The sequence below is a fragment of the Manacus candei genome, unplaced genomic scaffold (genome assembly GCF_025592945.1).
Source record: "Manacus candei isolate 608988 ecotype Guabito, Panama unplaced genomic scaffold, ASM2559294v1 h1tg000076l, whole genome shotgun sequence".
Taxonomy (NCBI): domain Eukaryota; kingdom Metazoa; phylum Chordata; class Aves; order Passeriformes; family Pipridae; genus Manacus; species Manacus candei.
In genome coordinates this window covers 11,929,684-11,956,879 of record NW_026138124.1, presented here as the reverse complement: position 1 = coordinate 11,956,879, position 27,196 = coordinate 11,929,684, and the positions used below count along the sequence as shown (strand labels likewise).

The window sequence follows — 27,196 nt, the reverse complement described above, 5'->3', positions numbered from 1 at the left end:
AGAAAATCTTACAATCTCAGTGAATATAAACCAGTGTGTTCACTTGATGCTTGGCTCTATCAGCTGTAAGCCTGGCTTTTGCAGGCAGCTTTAGGAATGACAGTTTCAACTGTGTCACGTCACTACTAATCTCTAAAACTAATCTTTACTTGCCTGTGTATAAGAGAAGCCATAGCCACGCAGCCCCCAGAATGCCTATTCCTTTATCCAGTTGTTTTACTTGGATAGGATGATACACAATTTTCCCTTAGTGGTTTGTCAAACCAAATTTCCTCCTTGCTCAGAGAGTTAATTGTCTCCAGTAGGTGGTACAACTGGATGGCAGGTTCAGAAATCACTGCAGAGCACACTCCAAGGGAGATAGCCAGCATCAGGTAAGAGAGGTGAAAACTGAGAAAAAAGTCAGCTTTCAGGAAAGCCTACTTAGAGCATATTTTTGCTGAAGTAGTGGGGGCTAGTGATGTACTTCTCCTCACTGTAAGGCTTTCTCTGATACTATACATGTGTGCTACATAGAACAACTGTTTCTACCAAAATGAGAAAATTGAGTACTCAGACTTCACCTTTTCGCCTGTTAAAGCCACCATGTCCAGAGGTCCATACATAAAGCGCCCAACTAGTACCTGAGGACCATCTTCTGCTGCAATGACATCATTAGCTCGGTGATTAGCAGTCACATTCTGAAATAAGAGCAGAAGGTGGGAAGTGTAGTGTTTGCTTTTGTAATGAGGCTACTCTCTCTATTATGTTATGATCAGTGACACAGTCCTGGACAGTGTGTCTGAGGTACATCACTGCACCTGAGAACACTGAGCAGAACTGTGCTCCCATTTCAGTTGGAGCCTGATTTCCACTGATGGTGGGTTCCTGAATAGACTTTCTAGTGAGAGTGCTCAAGCCAACAAAATAAGAGAGAACATTTAAGTGAACGCAAATTATCTTTCACTTCAAGTGGTGCCATAGATTCATCAGTTGTTTAAAGAAATATTCTTTCTCCCAACAGGTAGCGATAAACAAAAGTAAATTGTTCCCATTCCCTAACTGTTATTTTGCTTGCCTCTAGATTTAAGTGAAGAGGTTATTACTCTTTAGTAATATTCAGTTATGTAAACTCTTTATCCAGTAGATCAAACTCCATTTAAATTTCTGCCAAGCCCATGTTCCATGGCTGACAGATATATTTAGATTTAAACTTACTCTCAATTTGACATGTGTCCTTTTGCGTAGCCATTTTTCTCGTGGATTAGAGGGACTTAGTGTTTCTGGATCCAGGTTGTCATTTTCCTTGAAATTTGTATTTTCATACCTCATCACCTGAAATCATATTAACATTTTAATAAATAGTGTGTGGCCTGGGGAGTCCTAGTACTTGGCAAAGAAAGAGAAAATTATACTGCTGCTACAGCTGAATGACACTACGGAGCCAAAAGCACAATGGAAGTAGTGAGACATACAGGCCATATGCTCCCATTAATTGTACAGTCAAATAAACTGCTTTCACTCTGTTGGCCAACACTTAATCTTAAATACTTATTGAACAGCTTTTCCATTCACAACGGATTGCACACTTCTCCAGAGAAAATGGTGAAAACATTAGGCTGGTATCAAGTGACAGTCACATAGTCTTCTTACGGTCTGCAAAGTCACTAAAGCAGTTTAAGATCACAGAAGCCTTTTTAAATGTCCTTTATGTGGCAAAGGTCAGATTCCTGACTCCATCTCTGTTGATCTTCTACATCTACTCAGACAGAATGGTTCTTATCACCTTTTGGGTATTACTCACCACTGCAGTAGCTGATAGCCTCAGGATTTGGCTTGGGGGTAGTAACATCCAAAGACAATTAGAGAATCATAGAAAATCCTGAGATGGAAGGGACCCTCAAGGATCACTGAAGTCCAGCTTGTGAACATGCAGAACTCTAATATGTTATACAAACTACACATTCTTACAACTTAAATATCACACACTTACCAAGAAATGTGCTCGTCCAACTCAGATTTCAGGACACAACCCACAGAATTCAGGATCAGGGTGGGGGTTATGCCACATTTCAATTGAAACCACAAGCCCTGTTTACTGAAATCTGTGGGTTCCACCCTGCAATCACGGATACTCATCTTGAATGAGAAATAGCTTAGTCTCTCTCTTTCACAAGCTGGCAGAAAATTTCTCAAGTTGAACAACTGGTTTTCTGCGCTAAAGTTTTCCACTCTGAGCACCCTTGCTAGAAGAGTGGCCTAGAATAATTTGAAAAGATGTCTTATATGAATTCCCTTGAGTAAAATCCTGCTGCATTCAGAATTACCAAAGCTGTTGGGCTGCAACAAAGCACAGTAATGCTGAGAAGTCAGCATGTCTTTTAACAAATTGGCATGCATTGTATTCAGTGGAGGTCATGTGCAGGAAATATATGCACCCCACCGGGCATTCAGGAACCATTAGCCTTAATCTTAAGCCCTAACAAGGGCTGAAGGTCCAGACTTGTGCTGCTGTAACTAACCAGTCCTTTATGTAGTGCTGTAAGCTCACATATTGCTTTACAGGTACGTTGCAAATGCTTGAAGGGCTTATGAAATTCTACAAGCTGCAATGCACATACAAGGCTAGGAAAGACATGACAATGCAACTTCATAGGAATGCACAAAAATAACATGTAGAATACAGCTGGAATGGTTGCTAACAGACAACTGGGCTAAGGAAGGAACTTGAAAGGAAAGATGGAAGAAAGGTCTGATGGGTTTAATGCAAAAAACATCCTTAGAGAGAAGAAAAGCGCTATTAAGAAGAAAAGCACTACTAGAGAATTGCAAAGGTGAGGAGAAACATCTCTGTACTATTGTCTAGGGTTCTCAGTCAGAAAAAACAGGGATTTGCATCCTGTCGCTTGTAGTAGAAACTGCTCCTCTACTTCGGGACGAGCATCAAATAAGATTCCTCTTTTGGAAACTGTTCTTTTTCATGGAAAAACTCTTCAGTGACTTTTGCTTTGCCTTGATTATGGTGACACTAGTTACAAACAAAGTTTTTTTAAATTAGGATGGTCTGAAAGGACAGCAAGAGGTTGAAGAAATCTTAATTTCATTCATTAAAAGCAGCAATCAAAAAAACCTCTGCCAGTGGTCTGGCTACCAGACAGATGATCTGCTGTACACTCCACTCACATGCCACAGACAGACAGGGGCTGTACATCTGCACTGTCTGACCCAGCAGCAGTTCTGGGCTGGAGGGAACTAAGCCTCTGAGATCTCATTCCCCGGAGCTACCAGGTGAACTAACACCATTGACACCAGCACTGGGAACAGGAGCTGGAGGGAGTTCACACTCAGAGACTAGCTAAAAGTAGCTGTGAGAGTGGCATGCACACTGACATCTGCCAAACACCCAGACTGATTCTTGGGTTAATCCAAATTAAACTGCTTGTGTCTGGCTTTCGTGTGAGGGTTACTATGGATTCTTGGAAGAACGCTTATTCTGCAGGTTTTACTTGAACACCACTTCATTTTTTTCTGTTAGCCCAGGTGAGATTTCTCAGTCTTGTCCCTTTCTCTATACATCAGAGTACTGCATTTTCAGTAAGTGACTGTGAGCTGATGCCTAATTATGGACACAGTAAGAAAAACAGACCCATAGTACGACTCAGAAATAAATTCTGAGGAGACAGTGCTCGCAATGCCTCAAAACACTCCTGTAAAGGAGAGACTCAATTTTTTTACAGAAGCAGTACTTTCAAACTGCTGGTTTACTATCAAGTGTATGCTAATGATATGATATTTAGTAGGGAGATATATAATTACGTAAGCCTGGAGATAGCCTATTCCTTCAAAAACAGGAGGAAATTAATATATAATACAGGGCTGTAATGATCTGGGGCACAGGAGTGGTAAGTAAGGTATGCATAATAGTGCAATATTCCCAGTCACAAAGTCAGCAGTGCTAATGGTGGGCTCATCGTCCCCTTCACCTCTCCAATAAATCTGCATCTGTCATTCCCACATACAGCTGAGTGTGATGCAAACACAGTTAGCCATCTAACTGAACTAAAGATTAAAAGACCGACCCTTGGAAAATGCAATTAAAAATCACAAGCCTATCTGCTACAGATAGAAAAAATAAAACGATAATGACCTGTCTTAGAATGAAAGCCACAACGTCTGTTGACTCCCAGTAGCTGGCATGGAAGAGATGCGGAAGGGCCACCGTTGGAAAGGCTGTCAGCACATCTGGACAATACAAGGCATAATCTATTCGTTTTGTTCCCCACCACTTTGCAGTAACTACAAAAAATGAAACAAAATAGCATCACGCTTATATATCTTAATAAATTTCTTGCTATCTTTATGTTTCAGCTAGATAATTGACTTAAGTCTTTTGCTTTTTTATCTTGACATTTAGAGTCTGTTGAAGGTATCTATCATACATGAAAGTACTGTTTTTACTAACTGCATCATCACTTAACTGTCTGCAATCAAAACAGTTCTTCTGGGTCCAAGTTCTGGAAACCAGAAATCACCTCAGCATGATTCCCACTGCTTCCTGGTCCATGGAAAATGTACAGTGAAAGACTAGTACTTTTACGATCATAACTGCAATTACTTCCCAAATAGTAAATGGAATATCTATCTATCTGTCCATCTACCTAACTACAGTCCACAGCAGGACAATAGAATGATCTGTAGCACTTTTAATTATAGATACCAAATCTTATCTATCTATATTGCTTCATGCGTGGAACATAATTGGAAACCCCTGTTACCTAGAAACTGTTATGACTGTTTATGAGTGGCACCTTACTATAAAACTATGACTGCACTTCTATTACTTTATCTATTTAATTACAATCAGAAAAGGGAGATGAGATAAATTGTGTTATATAAAATTTTCTCCCCAAACTTCCAGGTACTTTTCCTTTTCATAGTAAACTTTTTCACAGAAACACTGTGGAGGGAAGGGCTGTTGCTACATCCAACAGCACGCAGCACCAGGCTTCACTCACTGTTGGTGAGGCATGCTGATGGCAAGCTTTCTGTTGACCCTGAGTTTTCACTGTTTGTGCTGGCCAAGCTCAACTTTCTTGTTTTCCCTTGTGGTTGATCAGATGTATTTGGAGATCCAGAACTCTCCTGAGAGAAAGGTATGTTCAAAGAGCTGTTCTCAAGGAACAGAGCACTGTGGTTGTGGAGAGCATCACCTGCAGGTTACAGAAATGAAAATAACAACAAAACCAAAGAAGCAATTAACATCATGACTCTGAAATTAGTGTTCATGTGTTCATGTGTATATTTGTTTATTTATTAATTTGTTTTTAAATAGAGCTAGTGAGCGTTTTCCTGAATAATATCACATTTAATGCCCATGAATGAAGCTCCGTCCTTCAACGTGACAACAGCATGAAACAGCATGACTGTATGGAGAAAGCACACTCTCCTGCCATCCAAGTGCACTGGCAGTGGAATGCTTCTGGCACTCAACCCAAACCATTTTAAAGTAATTTTCTAAGAAGAACTACACAGCTCTGGGAGTCTGTGATACTTCTCTTGTCCTCTTCCTGACATAAGCAAAATGACTTTCAAAAGAGAATCTTTAGCAAGGCTATCTACCAGTTTGCACATTCCCAAATTGAACAGAATTCGCATTTATACATGCTATTGTGACAAAGCCAGAGTAATACCTCTACTCAATGAAACAAAACACAGCCTTCCTCCTGAGGTATTCTGAAACGTGTAAGAACAGACATAGATTTAAATAAAAGCATTACTGACAATTTTGCTTGAAGCAGCCTGCATACTCCTCCTCAACTGAGACACAGGTTATACAGCAAAGTGCACATCAAAAGCAGCTGACTCCTCAGTGTTGTTTCTCAGAGAATAAACCTCTTGGAGAGATAAAAACAGTGAACAAAAGAAAAAGATCTAGTTCAATTCACATAACACAAAGAAAGCAGACAGCCCTAGATGATGTATTGCTCTATTTCGGAGTGAATTCTGGTTCTGTTCAGACAGATAATTGTAGGATTGCTGTGCTCATCTTTCAGGTGGTCTTGGGTTGGGGAATATGTCGTATGGAATAAGCCTGGAATAAATTTCTCTGCAACTTCTCAAGTCTTACCAACTCTCAATGCAATTAATACCTCAATGGTGCACACAGAAGGACACAATAACAAGTTGTTGCTTTCAGTGACATAATTCCAAAAAAAACCCGGAAGCTTAAGTGGCTACAGATTATCAGAACTGGTAAAACAATTCATCATTAAATGAAAAGGAATAGCAGTATAATTCCCTAAAATCTCCTCCCTTCAAAAAAGGAGACTTGGTCAGAAAGATTCTGGCTTGTTTTGACATAAGCCTTAATATCTCAACTGCAAGAGACAACACAGGGAGCTGCGCTGCAACTGAATCAAAGAAACAATTCAATTCTAACATTTTGTGATGGGTATGTAGTTTGGACAGAATATGTTCAACTGCAGTTTCCATGAGAATGTGTGGTTTTTCACTAAAGAAACTACAGTGTACTGTTCTTTCAAAGGAACCTTGCTGACATGTAGCGTAGCTATGTGTGGCTACAGGGAAGCTTGATGCAGGTGAAAAGAATGCAAGGATACTTTTATGACTTCCCTTGTCTCAGGCAAACTATAAAGACTCCAACACAACCAACAGAGAAGGAAATATAACGCTTATTACTTATCTCACAAGATGAGGCAGTATTATACACTTTTTGTGGTGAAAAAAGCAACCTTTCTCATGCCTCTGAGAGTGACTAAAGATTATCATTTGTCCCACTAACCTAAATTTACTATTATGCTTGATAAGAAATAAAATAAAAGCAAGTCATTTTAGAGTCTCATCCTGGATAATTACGATAGTTACAGCTAATACAATGTGGCAAAACAACTTGTCAAAGTCACACAGTAACTATCTCAGGATAAAATTAACAATACTTTATCTTATGCATATACAATTGGAGGAGTACTGTGCTTTTAGATGTTAATTTCTATTTATCCATAATAAAGCAGACCAGTTGGATCAGCCATAGTCTGGACTGGCAGTCCTGCATATTCCTTATAAATAAATTATTTCAATTATCTCACAAAGTAAAATGTGAGGTAGATGCTCAAACAGTAAAGAGGATAATAATTATGTACCTCCTGCTATGTCAAATGTCTAAAAAGTACGCTACGTTGAAAATAGGTGTTTTGAATCAATACATAACAACCATATCTTTAACCCCAAAGTAGATACAATGAATCATGTCATAAGCAGGAAAGCAAAACAAGGAATTAAATCCCACACATTAGTAAGTATCAAAAGACACGAGTGGTGGTAAATCAGAGACCTGTCACAAAGCTAAGGCTCACTTATAATAGCAACAAAAGCACTTTGATTACAAATTGTCAATTAGGTAGCAGCTAAGAAAGCTGCTGTTTATGAAGGGTCAAGACAGTGTGGCTTTCTCTGGCTGTAATATAACCCGAATTTGTACCTTGCACTTACAGTGAAGAACCTCACCAGTTAACAGATCACACTTTTGTCTGAACCATTACCTCCTGCCATGTCTTCCGTCAGCAATCACCACAGACAAAAGAGCAGGAAGGGAAATGTTTTCTCCCCCTGCTCTGTGTGCCTGGCTGTGCTTTCAATGCAGTTTCTTCTACTTTCACTTGTCCGTATATCACATTCAGAAAATTGAACTTAAATCATGCCTCAAATAATTTTAATTTATTAAGTTCTTTTATCAATAGCCTAATAACGGCATCATATCCACCTTAGGAACTGCAGCAACAGGAAACAGAATTGGAACTGACCAAGTCATTGACAGAAAGAGAAATAATTCTCTGAACTAGTCCAGTCTCTGTAACTGTCAAAATGAAACCTGGGAAGAGTCAGTTTTCATCCTCATTAAGCTCTTAATAATTCAATCTATCACATACACAAAAAATACTATAATTACTACACACTAATTAGTGATAATTATTGATGCCTGCTGGACACAGAAGGTAATGGTCTAGATAAATTGTGCCCTGCTCTTTAAGTCCTGCCTTAGATGTTTCCTGAATCAAAATAGAAAAAGTAAATCTGATAAAATAAAACCTTGAAGATAAACCCTATGCACAGAGCATGTGGGTCCAAGAGTTTAATTTGATTGGCAAGAACAGAAAGACAGCTATAGAAATATCTCTCCTCCCCCGCCGCCCCCCTTCCCATTTTCAAGTTCTCCAGCCTCTGTTATTGCTAAACTGTTCTGTGAATCATATGGTGAAATTCTCTTCTAATAGTAAATCTTTTGTCAGGTACTTTCCAGATCAGAATTATTTTTTCACGGAGGCATCTATCAGGTAGACAGCAGAATCACTCTTATTTTAACCATCAGTGCTCAGGGGAAAAGGAACAGGGAATGAGACTGTTTAATGATATGAAAGATTATCAGAAAAGGTTGTTTCGGGCAGTGCATAATAATTAGACTCTGGTCTAACTAGGTCTCATCATAACTGATTAGTAAACTACCACTCCATTTGACACCACAAAAGCTCTCATTTTAAGAACTACTTTCACAAGCCCAGGTATCAGAGAAAGGAAAAAAATAAGGAAAAAAAATACAGTCACTAGAACTAATTCTTTGTGAATGAAGAACCCAAAATTCCATTAAGGATCTCAAAGTGCTTGCATTTAAATGGGAGGATTTCACATTCACTGAAATACAATACATCTTAAGTGTAAAGAAGAGCAATGATTTAACTCTGAGTAGGAGTTTAAATACAAAACCATACCACGGAACATTTGCTGATCATTAGCACTCAGGAATTTTTATTTTATAACACATCCAACAGACAGGGTTCCCAGATTTTCATGCTTTGTAAGGGAATCTTCTGACTCAGTGCCTTAGATGAACCCAAAGAGAACACCAGTAGTTTACAAACCACTTCTAAAGCCTCTGTTTCAAGAATCACTGAAAGGGGTTACCTTAACACCGCAAAGCTGGTAAAATCTACCAAAAAAAGGTTTTCCATTTGAAAAAGAGCCTAAGGGAACTATTCTTCCTATGACAGTTATTTAAAGGAAGGTTCAGCTTTTCAAGACAGCCTTAGCAATATCTCAGTGACCGAATTTGTGCCTAACTAACCAGCAGGATTTCCAAGGTCACAGTCAGGCTTTACAGCAAGTCTGAAAGCAAAGCAGGGTATGAATTTCCATTGAAAGAAAACTCAGAAACAGGGGGTGAGAAGAGAGCACATATTCCCTAGTCTGGACTGTCCCTCACCTTAGCTACCCCTCAAATCAATTAATGAGGAACAGCCACATCTTCACATATTTCAGTGAAGTCAACAACTAGAAACAAACCTTCTGCAACTCAAGATCAACTGCTGCTTTTCAAACTGATTTGCATCTGATGTACACCATATTTGAGCAGATAAAAGAAAGGCATTGTTGTACCCTACTACACAGAACAGGTTCCCAAACACAGTTCTTCTAGCTCCAACAAATAGAAAACATTGCCATTTTACTGTATTAGTCTCCAATCTTAAACTCCAAATCCTGAGAAACTTTTTAAAATATCCTGTTGAAGCTTGAATTTATGTCTGAATCTGTAGCAAAAAGAATAAATCTATTGCACAAGCATGTACAGATACAAATTCCTTTTTTGCAGAACGTGACAAGTCAAAGATACTTCACACCTATATGATTTTATCTTATTTTCTATAAAGTCAAAAAAGCACAACTCCTTCTACTAGCATCTTGCTCATCCATGTATTCCTCCTTCCTGCCCAGAAATCAGTCTATTTCCATTTTCTTCCAGGATTCAAACCATTTTTATCCAACATAATTATTTATTTAGTAGCTCACCTAGGAGGAGAGCAATCAAGATTGCTCAGTGCTCTGATCTGTCCTAGTACATAACTAAAGTGACCAACAGAAACAATATCTGAAGATCTAGGCAAAGATCTATTACAACTAATTGTAAAAAGAAATTGTTTAAAATAAAGACGTGGAATTTTTCAAGTGACACTTTAACTAGAACAGTGATATTGCCTTCCAACTGCTCTGTAACAAAACTAGTATCAATCTCATAGATACGATAATTTTTTTCTTAGCAATCTTCTTTGGTTCCACACTTGCTAAGTGTGTCTGTGCCACTCAGTCCCAGATGATTTGGTTTTAGCATATTAGCACACTGGTATCTCAAATCCTCTTGAGCTGTGGAAGGAGAGAATGCTTAAGAGAACAACAGATAATGAGCTATGAAAACAAGCACTGTACCTAATTGGTGAGATCTTCCATCCCCTAGTGGGTATCTCTGGTACCGTGGGACACTGAATGGAGGAAGAAGATGGAATCTTTTTTCCAGCAATGGTTCAAGTCTGCAGGCAGAGGGGTCAGCAGAGTGAAAGAAACTGTACACTTGGCTGCAGGCTGGTCGGACCTGGCACACTTGGATGAGAATGAGACAAAGAGTTCAGTATCGCCCCTTTATGATTTTCAAGGAGTCTACACAGAAATATGGTTAATATGGTCCTCTGCAAACTCCAGATTAGCATACATCTGGCCAGAAGAAATTTAACTACATTGTTTCCTATTTCATTTCCTATTTCATATGTAAAGAACACCTGACTGCACACGAGTTTACAGAGACATCACAATCTGAGATGCAGGCAGAGAGCAGATATAAAGAGCAGTCAAAGAAACAGATAGAAGCAGGGAAGGAAAAAGAAGTTTAAAAATCCTGTAAGTATGGTATTGAGCATTACAGCTGTGATGCTCAGCACTTCAAATATTTACCAGCAAAATGGTTTGCTGGGCCTCTGACATCCAGAGGACTTAAACCTAGATGACAGCAGAAGCAGGTAGGTGACAGAAAGCAGTGCAGTTTCTCCAGTCACCTTATGGATGCTCACATATAGAAATGAGGTTGGTCATACTGTAACAGCACAGCAATGTTTATGATTTTTGCTAAAGGTGTGCAGCTCCTGAAGGTTTGGGGCTACAACTGAGAATGCAAATCTTAAATCATTTACTCAGTTAATAAGACATACTTTTGACTAAACACACAGCCCGGAAAAATTACTTATACTCAGATGGGTGATCACACGAGACTGCTAAGGTCTGTAAGTCAGTGTAGTCGCTTTTCACCAAATCACACCTCAATCATACTGAATCAAATCAATTCATTACGGGCTCATTAAACTTAGTACAGTTTGTACAGTACTGCATTACATGTTACAATGGTCAGTTCATTAACTACAAGAGTAAAGCAATGACTAAACTATTTATAAAATATATCTGAGATAATTATGTCTTCTCCCTATGAACTCCATGCAAGCATGACATGTTTTCAAATCTGCCATAGAGGTTACGTGGCTGCGGTTTCTCTTATACACAGGCAAGTAAAGATTAGTTTTAGAGATTAGTAGTGACGTGACACAGTTGAAACTGTCATTCCTAAAGCTGCCTGCAAAAGCCAGGCTTACAGCTGATAGAGCCAAGCATCAAGTGAACACACTGGTTTATATTCACTGAGATTGTAAGATTTTCTGTGCCCATTAAGGGAACAATGCTGCTGAGCTGAGGGTAAAACTGAAGCATGGAGGCTTCACTTGGCCTGTTTCAGGTCCAGCAAAGTATTTAATATCCTTTATGTGTTTCAGTTGAAGAAACCCATATAGATGAAATCTTTTGATAATTTGAAGTGTTCTGGTTTTGCATTTGTAGGCAAGGTTATGATTTGAGAAAGATTTCATTTTGCTAATAACCAGATGACATTTTCCATTTTGTATGTTTAGTATTGAAAAATGTAATATATGCATGCAAGCTGAAATTATTTTCTTCCTAGTTTAGGCCTTCTGTCAGATTTCTGAGGTCTGTACCTATGTCTGACACCTGCAGTGCTAAGCTGAGTACTTCACTCCCTACTTGTGTGGCATTCAGCAGTATCAGTTCCCATTGAGAGCAAGTGTAAAACACCCCAAACCACTGCAACCACCCCAAGGCAGGACAGGGTCACTTTGTGGACGCAACTAAATGCTCATGACTTATTGGGAATAGAGATTTGTAGAGGATAGCAAGCCTCTTCCAAGGGTAATCAGCAAACTGTGCTTTAGACAGTAAGAACTGAGTCTACACAGTGAGAGGACCACAGAAGACAGTGCTAGAGAGTAAACAGAAGAACTGTTAAGGAAGGATTAATGGACCAACAGAATACTGAGCAGATGAAACTGAAAAGTTATTTGGCAAGGAAATAAAAAAAATAGAATGAAAATCTGGTTTTATACACAGTCTTGTTAGTGTAGAAATAAATAAATATTCAGAAAGTAAAACACAACAAAATGCATCTGTTCTGCAAACATAACAGGCAAACCTCTAGATACAATTTTCTTCCCTTACGTTTTAAAAACTGATTCTAACAAGCCAAATAAATAAAAACATCTGAATTTTATTTGTCACATTTTCAGGTAGCTTTCTACCTTTCATTTCAGTGAAGAAGATATCTGATTTCTCAACTAACTTCTAGCTGTCTGCATGGTAGTTTTCAATTTGTCTGTTTTCCTCTGAACTTTAAAATGGGATTCTTTTATCATATGTACCTCTAAAGACTAATTATGCTTCAAGTAGACTCTGCTCACCTCAGAATGTGTTTGAAATGCCGGTCAGTTGAGCTGCTCTCAAAGCATGCTCCCTGTAGGATACCAGAGGAAGGATGGCAGTGAGAGCTAATTTGAAGAAAATAGTTTTTAACATGAAATTTTCCTGTCAAAGTGTCTGGAGGGTACCAGAGCTGAGACTGGGGAAAGAAGGGCTATTGGCGAGAAAAAAAAAATCTGGAGTCTTGAATTGTTGCCTCTTCTCACTGTTGCAATGGATTTTTCTCCCTCACCTGATAAATGAATGTACCACTTCCTATGAAGGTGCTGTGCTATCCCAAGCTCATACCATGCAAAGAGACAAATCATGTAGTGAATATTGAAAAGTAAAGTAAGCTTTTACTTTAACTGAAAAATTTAAAAAATCCAGATGTTTTAGAAATAAAACAAAAAAATCCTCTATGCATCTGATCCCTAGGCTCTGTTACCAGAGAGGAATAATAGGCTCACAAGCAACACACCAACACACCCAGGGGCCAAATTCACCCGTGAAGCCAGACGCGAACAACAGGTAATGCTGAACCAAGCACAGATGTTATTTTTGGTATTGTTTTCAAGGACTGGCCCTTGGTGAAGTGTGAGCTTCATGTTGTATGACATGGAATATATGATTAACAGCAGAGCAAAAGACACACTTTTGCAAATGGTGAGCAGTGACATCCCTGGAACAACCCTCATCATCTCAGTACCTACTTACATTAATATTCCCATCTTTTAAAGGAGGAAATTTACCTCACTCCCTAGCATTTAACTAGGCTCCTTTATTTACATCCTTTTTGTGTGAGTCTGTGTTTATGAAGGTCATTACCCATCCTGAATTCTAACCCCAGGAAGACCTTACCATCCAGTCCAGGCAGAACAGTGCTCCTCATGGCCAGCACCAAACCAAGTGGCGACCCAAAGAGGAAGAAATCAGACACCTCAAATTCAAATCGGCCCAGGTTTACTTCTGAGAGACTGGAATCCACAGGAGGAAGGTCTGCACCATCTTTCAACACACTTGAGTGGATGCTGAGCAAAGAAAATGTACTGAATCAACAATAATGAAGAGGGCATTCCCAAAACATGCTGCTTAGAAAGCTCTAGCACCTGTATTTAGATCCCAGCAATACACCTTGAAACTGTAGACTAATATTGCACCATAGCAGCCACTTACCATTTTTTCGGTGTGGTTATTCAGCAGACTTACTAATTTCAAAATGCAAGAGTTTTCTACAGTTATTCTACAGAATACTTACTGGTAAATTATGCAAGGACTAAGAAGACTGAAGCTTACCTCCCCTCCCTTTTAGCAGTACAGATGTATGCAAGTTTATTCTGACTCTTCTGATACAAATTCTAACCTACTCTAGCTGTGTAAGGACAATGGTATTAGAAGGTTACAGTCAAAGTATGTTACTTGGGTGCATAAAAAGCATTGTTCCAATCTGTTTCCTGACCTATGACCTAGAATTTCACTACTTTTCAACTATTTGTTACAGGTGACACTTCCAGACAGCTTTTAGAGTGATTTAAACACTTCCATTTACTTTGTATGCCATACATACATGAGGTAAATACAGACCACTTATCCCTCACTGACAGAGAAAAGACACTGCCATCATTTAGTTCTGCTGGAGATGAAATATCTACATTCAGAAGCAGAAAAGTAGCCTGTACACTTGCTGTCCAGCCATGAGACAGAGTAGAACAGGCCTCCAGAGCATGGAGAGCCTGACTGAGAGACACTGACCATGCTGACTTCAATCAGAACTGTAAATGAAGTGCTCAGGAGTTACGTGCACACTACACACTGTATCTGTGGTCAAGTATGGATCAGAATCCAGAAATGCTGAAGATTGATCTCAAATCAGGCCAAACCTTCTTTCAATCTGAGACCCTAGTGACATTCTCAATTTATAACCCAACGTTATTAACTGTAACTCTGGGGACCAAACTTAGGGCTTCATTTAATGCAGAAGTGAAGAAAGCCATGAATTAAATCCATCAGCATGGCAGTTTGTAGTTACCTCTCTATGCCACAAGCACTTGGACGAAGAGCACAAACTGAGACACTGGAACACAATTACAGTGTGTAAGGCAACAACATACCTTTAAAAGAATGATCTCTGTAATGATCATCTGTAAAGATGAAAGAGTGATCTCTGTAACCTCATCACTGATATGCCTCTGCTAAATTGCAGTAAATGAGATAATGGGGAAAAAGGTATCAATGATCTTAAGCAAGTTCCACAGACAGGAAAGCAAAGGCTTGGAGCCTCTCTTTATGTACAGGGTAGGTCAGAGGATGACATGGTTTCATTTCATTTGTTTTTTTCACCCTCTTTACCTTACCAAGGAATTTTTTCTGCTGTCTTTAGCCTATGTTTGTCCAACTGTTCCTCAACAACTTAGCAACAGCCTGAAGTTTGAGTCCAAAATGAGAGTGGAAGGTAACACTTCTGTCTGCTTGTTAAGTACAGCTCATGTAAAGCTTTCAGTTTAAAATCATAGACACAGAGGAAATGAAAGGTTTGGAAGAAAACTGTTATCTTTGTCCTTCCATTATCCTATTATTCTTCAAGTCCAAAGTGCTTTATACAAGTCAACATTGTGCTTTAAATATAACACAGTACTTCTCCTATACAAGAACCTAAAAGTGACTGACCAAAAAACTTCATGTTTTCAGCCATAGACAAGCGAAAAACCACCACTGTGCCTCAGAGGGAAAACACTTTACAACACAAGGATACCCAGAAAATGTAAGGTTTGAAAATGAAAGCAGAATAGTCAATAAAAACAAAGCAAAGGGCATTCAGTCAAAGTAATAATATAAAATTACCTTAAGCCGCTACTAAGAAAACTGCCTGACTTGAAATAAAGCACAGTAGGAAGTCTGCACTATAGTCAACTCTAGCAGGACTGAAACTCAATACACAGTAAAACTCACAATGAAATAAAGGAACTAAGATGATGGATAGAGGAAGCAAAAGCCCAAATAATTCAGATTAAAAAAACCCCAAACATCTTAGAACAGGCAGAAACAACAAGACAAAGGAAATGCTTATGTTCCCATCAAATCTGTATTTCAAAGGTTTCTTAAGATCACGGAAAGCTAATTAAGTTAACTCTCCTCCCCCACCCTCCTCATTTAAGCCAAATGTTTATGCAGGGCTTTTTTGTTGTTGTTTTAAAGCTGATCTGAATAGCTCATAGACCACCTAAAGAGCATCTAAAGCAATTATCTCAAGCTTTATAGAATAATAAAAATCCTGAAAATGAATTCAGAGGGATCTTTAGACAGAAAGAGGTAACAGAAATTTACACTTATAAAGTATTCCTCCATCTTGATTTGAGTGGGTTGCACTGAAGAAACAGAACTTTGTGCATTCATTTTTGCATATTCAAAACTCTCACAACTGAATAAAGATTAAATAAAAAACATTCCATGCGTAAGTTCATACTACATCCACTAAATTCATGGGGTTTTTCTGAGGGGTAGACAAGGACTTCAAGCAAACATCCAGAAACACACCACAAACAGCAACAATGACTCTGTGCTCTGGTGCTGACAGGCTCCATTCAATGGCAAGGCTCTTTCTTTTACTCAGTCATTGAACACCAGTTACCTAGACAGGAGAGCATGATGCTGGGCTATAGCATCACAGTCATAGGTGGAGGAGTCACTTTGTTTCCGAGGCAACGGTTGCCTTGGCTCCTCATCCTCCATGATTCCCGAGATGTCAATATTGCTTTTGCTCAGGTGTTTGCTGTCACCCAGACTGGAGTCCTCTGCTAAGAGGGGATTATCCTTCAGAAAATGAACAGAGCAAAAGGAAGATTTAGATAAGACACCAAAATACGACAGAGCTTATATGAAATGGCTGCATTTATACATTTGACCTCACTTTATTCAAAAAAGGGTGGAAAGGGTTAGACTTCCTCTTTGCGGTAGAAGGAAAGAGATGAAGACTAAATTTCATTGTAAGATGCATAGCCTAAAAGCTGGAAGGAGAATCAGGAACTGGGGGGGCGGGGGCATGAGGGGCAGAAAGGAGGAGTAACAAAAAGCTTTATCCTTCATGACTTCATCACTCTTAGAGAACTATAAATATCATAAGGTAATCAGAAGGGGTCTTACCTAAGTGTACAAAATGCCCACTACAACATTAATGGTCTTGTTCATCATGTTCCATGGATGTGGGATCTGATTTTTTAAGAATGTCAGCTTCTGCAGGATGCAAGAGACCAGTGCCACCATATCTTCAAGGTTATTTATTTCTTTATTGTTTATTGTTTATTTCTTTATTATTCCTCCAGCACTTCTGCAGCTTGCACCAGCATCCTCCCTGATATATCCCTATTACTTCTAGACTTTTATTCCTGAGTCCATTTCAGCAGCCCGTGTAAATGATGCTTTTCAAAACAAATGTCACTGGACTGAACCCCCCCACCCATGCGTGAGATCTCTGTGCACAAGGCATAGCAAGGTCTGGTTCTCTATAACGACTGTGCATACAGCCTGGGTAACAAGAGGCTGGAGAACAGCCCCGTGGGAAGGAATCTGGGGGTCCTGGTCGATGGCAAGGGGAATATGAGTCAGCAGTGCCCCGGCAGCCAAGAGGGTCAACCGTGTCCTGGGGGGTATCAGGTCCAGCATTGCCGGCCAGGCCAGGGAGGGGATTGTCCTGCTCTGCTCAGACCTGGGGCAGCCTCACCTGCAATACTGGGGCAGTTTTGGTCATCACAATATAAGAAAGATATTGAGCTGTTAGAGAGTGTCCAAAGGAAGGCAATGAAGATGGTGAAGGCCTTGAGGGGAAGCCAAGGAGTAGCTGAGGTCACCTAGTCTGGAGAACAGGGGACTAGGGGGAGACCTTATCGCAGTCTACAACTTCCTCATGAGAGAAAGTGGAGGGGCAGGCACAGACAAATTCATTGAGGGAAGAATAAGTAGTTTTAAAAGGACAAGGGACTAGATCTCTGTGAGATGAACCTAGAGAACATCACTGGGAAATTGGCTAGGCATTGTACAAGAAAGCGGGATTCAAAGTTTTTCTTTTCCTTCTTGCATACATCTCTCTCCCACCACTCATTTACATTTTCTCTACCACTGCTCCCTGCTCCTGTCTTCCTGGACACAGCATTATGCACTATACCGCTGAAGTGTCATTGGAACACTTCACAATCCATAACCTCAAATACCCCAAATCAAAATACGTTGTCATGCTCAGTACTTTTAAGCAACTTGCAAAAAGTATCAACTCCAACTAGACAAAATAGAGGAGAAAGTGCACAAAGCTTACAGATGAGGGCTGAGGCATAATAGATCAACTGGCTTGGCCAAAGACATGCAGACAGACTATGGAAAACATGCTAATTGAATCTGTTTCTCTCCAGCTGCAGAAAGAACAAGTTCATAGGACACATGAGCTATGAGGTGAACCTTTCCACACAGTTCCACCTATAGCCTTCAACAGCCAAGAGGATCTTCTGCCTTCTGTGAGAAGTGAATAATTAGTCTTATTCCCAAGAGCCATGTTATTAATGGTAAGTAATTCTCCTTCCTGGAAAAATTTAGACAATGTCTTTTGCTTGAGAGTACTTACACCACATATAGTTCTCAACTGAACCAAGCAGGTCAGTGTCATTGAGCCCATTTTTGAGGAGAGGTAACTCAAGAGATGAAACAATTTTGCCATAGTCACAAAGCCAAAGAACAGAGTATGGGCACCTCACACAGTGTCAGCTCTAATTCACCACACCCACTCTCCATATGCACTTGAGCCTGAAGTACATAAGATCGACTGAACTTCAGTTTTCTTTCTTAAGTGTCAAACACAATAATTAAGTTTACGTGCTAGCATCACATTAAAAACCTCTGCTTTTACTATCATAAAATCTTTCCTGGATGACAGGTAGGATTACTCCTCCCTTCTCTGCAAATGCAGCACTTGTATAGACACTCAGTGGTCCATTCACAGATCCTCAGGTGACTTGCATTCCTTATGAAGAAAGAGGCATTCTTTTACCAGTCACTAAAACTTATTTGTAACACATCTTAATGCTAGACTACCCCCAGGTACTAGCATAATGAATTCCAGACCATATGTGAACAAATAAAAAAAAAATTAAAAAAATATATTTTGACAAAAAATAGGAGCCTAACAGAGATTACTGAGACAGGACATGTTTGCATCTACAGTTAGGGATACTATAAAGGGCACTTGGTAACCCTATTTTAAAGGTTTACAGATAAAGCCTTCACTACTGATTTCCGATATCATAAAATTGAAGCTGACAACTGCAAATTTTTGATACATGAACAAAATCCCATTCTATCATGGTAATTTACCAAATCCTTAATTTTTCTCTGTCTTATATGGAATTAATTTTCTCTAGGGTATCAATCTATAGGATTTCAGCCGTGTGGATTTTTTCTCTTCACCTGGATGCTGCTGATGCTTCCTCTCCTGCTACTGTTTCGACTCTCATCAGCTGTATTAGAATTATAGCAGATGGCATCAAAGCCCAAAATTCCTCCAATGCAGTCACCTATGAGACACACCTGAGAAAACAGAAAGAGACATGTAGCAAGTGTTTTAAAAGAAACAAAAAGCATCACAGCACTGCAGAGGAGTTCCTGTCTTACTTCACACCCTCATTACTGGTTTTTACACCCTTGGTTCCTATTGCAGCTAAAACTGTGTAGCCACTTTCTTCCACTTCCTTTTATCTCCAGAAATATGCCCTATGCCAAGAATATCTGTCCAGGGACTATTTTGACCAGTAAGAGTTCTGCCAGATGGATTAGAACTCTTACAGCTACTTGTAGCCAGATTCCAGCTCAAAAAGTTCGTATCACCAGATGACTGGTGACACAAAGATTTCCAGTCACTTAACATTTCCTTCAGAGTCATAGAGGGATGACAGACTGGTACTCTCCTGTCAGGACAAGGGAACGGAACTTTAAAATCAGGTATTAAGCAAAGAGATTCACTCTTGCTTCCCATTTAATATACATGTAGAAGCTACCTTCAAAGTATGGACCTGGCAATTAAAAAAGCATAGACTACTAAAATAGGGAATCCAATAGTTGGAATAATTTTATGGCACACTAGAACCTTCCCTAATTCCACTGAACACCTCCCCAACCCACAGGAGATGATTCTTGCTCCCTGTCCCCCTGTCTGTGTCTGAGCATGAGCACTAGCTTGACACCAGGCTCCAGCAAAGCCCCTCTCTCCAATTCTCAAACTGAAGCCATCGTCTAGTCTGTTATTCCCAACTCCTATTAGTTTCCTTAACTCACTTCTAACCTTAATTCAGCGTGGCTACAACACAAAACTGTAAGTTTTGGATACAGGATGTTGTGTACGCTTTCTTCCAAGTGAAGATGTTAAGAAAAGCAAGTTCTTCAAGATGCAGGTAGGGAAAAATCTCAAACTTATCTCAGTGCATCTCCATGTGGCACTCTTCCTGAATTGAGTACATCTCTTGTACTCAATTAAAATTATAAAAAACATTTTGAAAAATAAAATATCAAAATAAACTAAAGTACCATCTATCCTAAGACATTTCTGATTCTAAAGTTGTATATAATTGAACAGTATGCTAATTTACTCTCTGATTTTCAAATTCCTATGCTGCACAATGAAGTCCACAAAGAACTGAAAATCGTATGACACAAGTAACCTTAATAAAATTAACACCATATTTTGTAGGGAATTGGCAATAACTTCTTCAATTTAACAAGGCATTTCTAATCCTTACTATTATTGGCATTAAGGTAATGGAGTTAACTTGTTCCAGATACTGAATAAAACCAAAAAGGAAATCTCTGCTCTAATGAACTTCCTACATAAATAGACAGAAGAGACCAAAATATGACATGAAAGACACACACAGGGTGGGTGTCAGGATATATGATATATATTTGATAAGTACAGGACTTATTTGGAGGCAGAGTTGAAATTTCTGTCTAAGGAAAAAAGCAAAGCACTGTAGAGAACACAGAGGAGTCACTTCCGTTTCAACAGTGCTGGTAATTGTTGGTGGTGAAAATTCTGTGGAGCATACAGAGATCAAGCACACTCTTCCACATGAAGTAATATATCTGATTCATAAAACACACCAAGGAGGCTTCTTTGTGGCTTTGTAAAAGAAAAAAACCCATAACACTAAAAATTTCTATTGAGAAAATTATTTTCATATTATTCTGTAACTGGTATAATGCTTCTTTACATAATTACACCTTTCATAATGTTTTATCACTGTAGTTGGGCTGTTTTTATGCTTCCAACAAGAACAGTTTCCTATGTATGGTAAAACTGGCTTCAAACCAAATTTTAGTCTAAAAATACTGATATGTCACAGCATAATCTTATTACTGCTATGGAAAAGAATTTGTTTGTGTAATAAGACACATGCTTTTCTTCAAAGGTTACACTGTACTCTATATATTAAATGTATTTTCTTTCTTTTTCTGTAGTGTGAAGGTCACTGCACTTAAGTGCACATTTCTGGCTATGTAGATGGTCCCAGTGCAAAATAATTTCAGTAATTTACACAGTATCAATATCGTATTCCTACGTGAAGTGGGAAAGTACTTTTTTGTAGTCTAAAGATGGCGAAGCAGGAACAGCAACTGACGTGTCAGTCAGAAGAAACCTCTGGGTGACTTCACTGGTGTGTGGGTTGCAACAGAAAAACTGCATGACTTCCCTCAGAGTTATACAGGAAATATGCAATGCTGCTGGCAACTGAGTATTTGTCTTCCATGTTTCTCTACTGTGAATTTTTTTTTTATTACTACTGTGATGGAGGCAAAAAAAGAAGTAACAATAGTTAAATGTTGGACTTCTTATGATCTTAAAGGTCCCCCAATTTTTTCATCAGCTATAGCAGATGTGTGAAGAACTCATTAACACAGATTATCATCTGTCTTGGGCTGCCATGCTTGTTCACTGCTCAGCATATCCCACTTACCACGCCATAGCAATACTTAGTAAGAGCTTAGAGGTCAAAATGCTTGTGGGGAAAGGTATATAATCTTCTACCGGCTGCGTAAATCCACGTTAGATAGTGCACAGGATTCCAGAAGTGTCTTTCTTGTGCTGGGCACTGAGAAGGTATTTTGAATAGATGATCCCATGCTAACTTTCATTCATCATATTTGCAGCATTATCTCACACACATAACTCAAAACCCTCAATACAATGGCTTAAAAAGAAACAGCCTTGCTCTGAAGGAATTTTCATTCGATCTAAGAGAAAACAGTCCTACCTGTCCATTAAAACCAGCCCCATCTGTAGATTTGAGAAACTCGTTGTAAACTTGATTGGCTCTGCTGATCACCATGGCAACGGCATCCTGGTACTGAGGGGATGAAACAGCCAGCAAAGGCAAGGCAGCCAGTGGGATGTGGTCTTCACTGCTGCTGAGACAGCTCTCATCATAGCTGTAGGGATTTAGGCTAGAGAAAGACATGTTATTATCAGGAAAACTGCAAGAGCCAGCACACAGTATTAGAGAATGGTAATTAACAGAAATGGGTTGGGCTACTGCAGTTCACAATGAGAGAACAAAGGAAGGATCATTTTCTCACAGAATTCAACTGCTTAAAAAAATCAAGGAGTTACTGCTTTAGTTGAATGAGATTACACTAGAAGGCCTTTCTGTAGTTAAACTACTTGATACTACTGTGCCACATACAAGTAGACATAATTTAGAATGGCAACGACATGATTACATTTCAGCCTTTTTTTCCCCCCATATAACAACTTACTACATCAGAGAGCAGGATCCAACCATCACAATAGAATATTGTTTCCTAGAACACAACTGCATCAGGTGTACTGTTCAAAAGCACATAAAGACATTTTTCCCAGTGACCCATGTTTTCAAAAAGATGAAAGAAAGTTGCACACATTCTGAAATCACAGCAAACGTTTGCACAGTAACACCTGGCAAACAGAAGGTGACCCAATCAAAAACAGAAGCTCAAATTTGAAGAACAGCAGCTTTACTTTAGCTTGGATGTGCACCCTGCAAGTTTCTCAGTAAATTTGCCGATTATGTCTTGACTGATTTTTACTGATGAGTGGAGAAGACAACTCACAGAGAGCTAAAGCTGGAAGGCACGTCAGTGTGTGCCAGATTCTCTTACAGTAAGTTGACTGTCCTTTAGAGGTTAAAGGAAAGTCAGAAGTATTTTGGATAATTTAGCACATCCGAAGTTCATCCAAAGCCACAGACAGGCAACTTGAACAGTATTTTGTATTCACTTTCTTTGGGAACTTGGTGGGTTATCACAATATTTAAAAGCAAGCTGCCTGAAATGTATTTAGTCTGTGTCTTTGCTAAAACTCCCATCCTTGAGACTATTACCAAGGTAATAGAGGAAGAACAGAAGATTTGCTGGTGTGTGTTCATGTCCCGAGCCTCACTGGGCTTTTCCACACTTGCCTCTGCCTGAAGCACTCCAGTGATTTGGTATTTTTCATCCAAAGTAGTATAATAGTTTCTATGTCCTTGTGCTCAGTTGGTCTGCCAAGCTCTGTCAATTAACACGGCTTCATTCTACCAGCTGATTAGATCATCCAAATGCACAGCAGATATACAGTTATGAATACTAATTCTCAGAAATTAAAACTGCATCTTCAAAACCCACAAAAAAAGTTTCATTTACTAATAAAATTGGCAGATAACACCTCAGAAAGGGAAAGGGACAAACACATGAGGAAAAAAAGTTTATTAAATGAATGTTTGAAATGGAAAAATATACCTGCATATGTTTTTATAATAAAAATAAAATGCGAACAATATTCAAAAGAGAACCATACAAACCAGAGCTGATGGAAAAGCAAACAGCTGGCAATTTATTGTTTTTTTTCCCCCATAGCTAAAGCAATATAGATCAAACTGAAATAGAACAATTATTGTCAAGGCAATTAATCACCGCTACCTGGCTTAGAAATGAGGGTGTGGTTTTTTTAATTCCAATGTATTTTATTGTAAATCTTTAGCCACAGAGACCTCCATTGTTATAGCAGACACAACACAAAGGGAAGAAACATCCAGACCACTGAAAGAGTGTATGGAAGAGATGAAGTTGTTTGTCAGAGGGGACATGCTGAGTATCAGTGCTGAAGCTGAGACAAACAGGAGAAAGCAGAGAGGGAAATCATCATATGGTAACATTTGTTTGGATAACTATCGCACAACATTTTTTTTCCAATTATGCTTCGGTTATCTGCATTCCATGCTGTCAGTCCTAGAGACTTGCTATTGCTGTTTCTGAATGCCAGAATACGCATTTACTTCCACTGTTTTCAGGATAAAAAAAAAAAAAAGAAAGAAAAGCATCAAAGTGTTTGCTTCCTAAACATGTTTTGTTTTGGCCTTTTTTTCCTTCTCTCTCCTTCCCATTCCCTCTAAATTTGCAATGATTATCCTCCAGTTTGGCTGATTATTCTATAATTCAGAAGCTTTACTCTGAGGTGTGAATCAATGTATGCTCATCAAACCATATGCTATAAAAAGCATAACAGTTGATCCACTCCGGCATATTTTTCTCCCTGAAAAGGGAAGAAATGGCTTGAAAGTCATCTATCTGGAACAAGAATGTGCCTTAGTTTTAAACTCTTTTTGTTCTTAGCCACAAAGATAGAGCCATTTTAAATTTACACAGGTTACATAAAGAACGTGTTTTTGATTTATATGAGAGACAGAGGAAACTGAAATGACGGGAGTAGATGGGAAAAGACCAGTTTAAACAATCCAAAACATTTACTACATGGAATGATTTTGCCCTGAAAGATCCCTTTCCTTTAAGCCACTATTTGCAAGGCAGAGAAAACTGCATAGGTACATTCACATAAAAACTTCCAGTAGAATCCCTCTGAACCTGGGCACTCTGCACACAGGCACAGCATAATTAAAAACCTATGCCAAGGTAAACACCAGGCTGTACTACCTTGGAACACACTCACAGTGCATCTTCAGAAAACAGAGGCCACATTCAAAACAAAAAAGAAATCTTGTATTGCTGCTTAGTCAGTCATCTGGCTCACCCTCAGTGAAAGACTACAGTAATTAAAACTACTCTTCCTCCACCACAGTTTGCTAAAGGGAATGTTTACCACAACTTTATGTTCCACAACTGCATTCTGGAGTTCTGGCTATGAAAGCTGCTGGCATGAAGCTGCAGAAATGTGAGAGCAGAGAATTATCTCTCCTTCTGTCAGCCCCAAATGGGTACGTGTCAAGCAGCTCCACACAAGAACATACCACTGCAATATCAATGTTATGCCAGTGCTCAGAATGATTCTATAGGAAATTCAAACATCCAGGATGGTGTTTTTAACTCTGGTTGGATACTGTGTGCTGCAACAAGAGGAAATAAAGAAACAGAGGTAGAAAGTCAAAGTTGTATTCATTTGGGCTGCCAGCACGCACTCTTCCTTCTGCTCCAGCAGCTTTTCCTCCAGACAGCTGAGACCTGCAGGCACCGCACTACGACATAACAAAGGGACACTGAGTTCTTTCAGTGCATGTAACTCTCAAGGGGTAAAGAGGAAAAAAAGCTTGTTAAACAATGGCCCAAATGGGCAAGGGTGATCTTCCAAACACTCTTTGATGTTTCACCTCCTCTTCTATAATTTCTCTTGCTTTACAGGGCAGCACCTTGGACATGCACACACTTCTTTCCTGGTTGTTTCTGCGTATTCCCTCCCCCTTGATGCAAACAGTCAGGCACAACTTCCACCAGTCTGGTCTGCATCCTGGCACCTCTTCCTCCTATATGCCTGTCACAGTTTTAAGTCCAGCTAGTATTTCAGAACTTTAATGTGTTCTCCACCTCTCCCATCTAAGTCTGACATCTGGACAGCAGGCGTCACCATTCCTGGATCTTATAGCCCAAAACAGGGTTGTAGACCTCCTCAACTCTTCTGCAGGGTTTTCTGCTCTACATGAGCTTCAAATGTAACCCTAGGCACTATACTGCAACAAAAAAGACTGTAAAAGTAGTTTTTTGGACTGGGAAGTCCCAGACAAAACAAAGGGAAGTTTCTTTCTGCTTAGAAAAATAGAAATCAGAAAAATCTGTTTGTCTCCTCCCCTCACCAGAGTTCACCAGTTAATTCTGGTCTGCACTTGTAGAAGAGCTGAAGCAGTCCAAGAGCATGTGTTTCTTTCTTCCTTCTCTATCATGCCATTGAAAGCATTTATGTCAAGGAAAATATCTCTAAGGAAAGAAATGTTACCTGAAAACGTTCTCTCATTCAGTGACTGAATTCCAAGACTGAAAAAGCATGTAGGAAGAGTAGCTACTGAAATGGATACATCCAACAATAAGTGGTTTTTAAAACAAATTCATCCACTTAGAAAAGGATGAAAAATCATTCCAAGTCTTGCAATCAGCAAAAGATTAAGAAGGACTTGCAACACTTCATTATGAAAAAGACAGGTCACAGAAAGCCATTCAAAACCACAATGCAAAGCCAAATATCAGGAAAATTTAAATCAACTTACTTGGAAACAAGAGAGAAAGCTGCTGAACAGATTGCTGGGCAGGGAACAAGTCTCATTAGGATATGGCCCAAAGAGGCAGGGAAATGGGCTCGGGTAACCTTCTCAAACACAGAACTGAAGGTGTTGATGTCTGCCAGCTTGCTGCTGTGGTCCCCACCTCCAGTGTCTAAGATGTTCCCTCCATGTAGGATCAAAATTAACACATGAGTTTTGCAGTTCTGGTGTTGAACTCCTTCCTGTGAAAAAAACAGGGAATAAAAAGGGAGGAAGCATTTTTATGGACATTGTTGGTATACCTGGTGTCAACATTAGCAGTGATTTTTTTTCTCCCACCCCCACTGTGATCATTTTGTGATATTTGCCTTCACTGGAAGGGGGGTGTGTGTGCATGCCCCACGTTCCATTTAATTCAAGTATGTCTGACCCATGTAGAGCCCACTACGCTCTGACAAAAAAACCCTGCAGCACAGATGTAGGTTTCAGACCAAAGATTAAAGCAGCTTTGTGTACATCAAAAGCTACTTTAAATACTCTGAGACCGGAGAAGAATTTCAACCTCCACAGGCAGTCTAAGCAATCATCTGTCTAGGTGTCCTGAACGATTGCTTCGTTTACTGGCAGGGTTCTCATTCAAATCATCAAAGGTTCTAAAAAGCCAAATTTCTCTGCCAGTGAAAACATCCAGCAGAAGCAGATGATACAGCTACCTCAGCTTCTTGAAGACTGCAGCTTCTTATTAAAACGAAAGATGGGGGTAATTTACCCAGACACTTACTGGAAAAGTAAAGAAATTTATCATTGCTTATATCCATAAAACTCACCAATAAATTTATGAACATGTGAATATGCACAGACAATAACCAGCTTCACAGAATAAACAAGATATTTTCTACTTAAGACTGGAAAAGCATTTTGAATGTCTCACAACTCCACATTTTTTTTCCTCTTTATCCCCTGAGAGTTATGTGCATTCAAAGAACTGAGTAATATATTAAAAGATTAGACTTTTTGTTTTTAAATCTTGACTACCATTTTCTTTTCACTTTGGATCA

At 39.2% G+C, this 27,196-nt stretch overlaps 1 protein-coding gene across 5 annotated transcripts in view; it reads right to left on the bottom strand.

Moving 5' to 3' along the window:
- The window catches only part of PITPNM3 (PITPNM family member 3), a 68,526-nt gene that overhangs the window by 8,050 nt on the left and 33,280 nt on the right, over positions 1-27,196 (bottom strand). For all 5 annotated transcript variants that reach the window (XM_051809932.1, XM_051809935.1, XM_051809933.1 and 2 more), the window contains 10 exons: positions 26,145-26,380; positions 21,894-22,083; positions 19,057-19,176; positions 16,238-16,419; positions 13,471-13,640; positions 10,252-10,422; positions 4,995-5,189; positions 4,127-4,275; positions 1,198-1,314; positions 564-680 (listed from right to left, as the gene is read on the bottom strand). In XM_051809932.1, the coding sequence (XP_051665892.1) occupies positions 564-680; positions 1,198-1,314; positions 4,127-4,275; positions 4,995-5,189; positions 10,252-10,422; positions 13,471-13,640; positions 16,238-16,419; positions 19,057-19,176; positions 21,894-22,083; positions 26,145-26,380 (1,647 nt within the window). The remainder of the gene's footprint in view (positions 1-563; positions 681-1,197; positions 1,315-4,126; positions 4,276-4,994; positions 5,190-10,251; positions 10,423-13,470; positions 13,641-16,237; positions 16,420-19,056; positions 19,177-21,893; positions 22,084-26,144; positions 26,381-27,196) is intronic.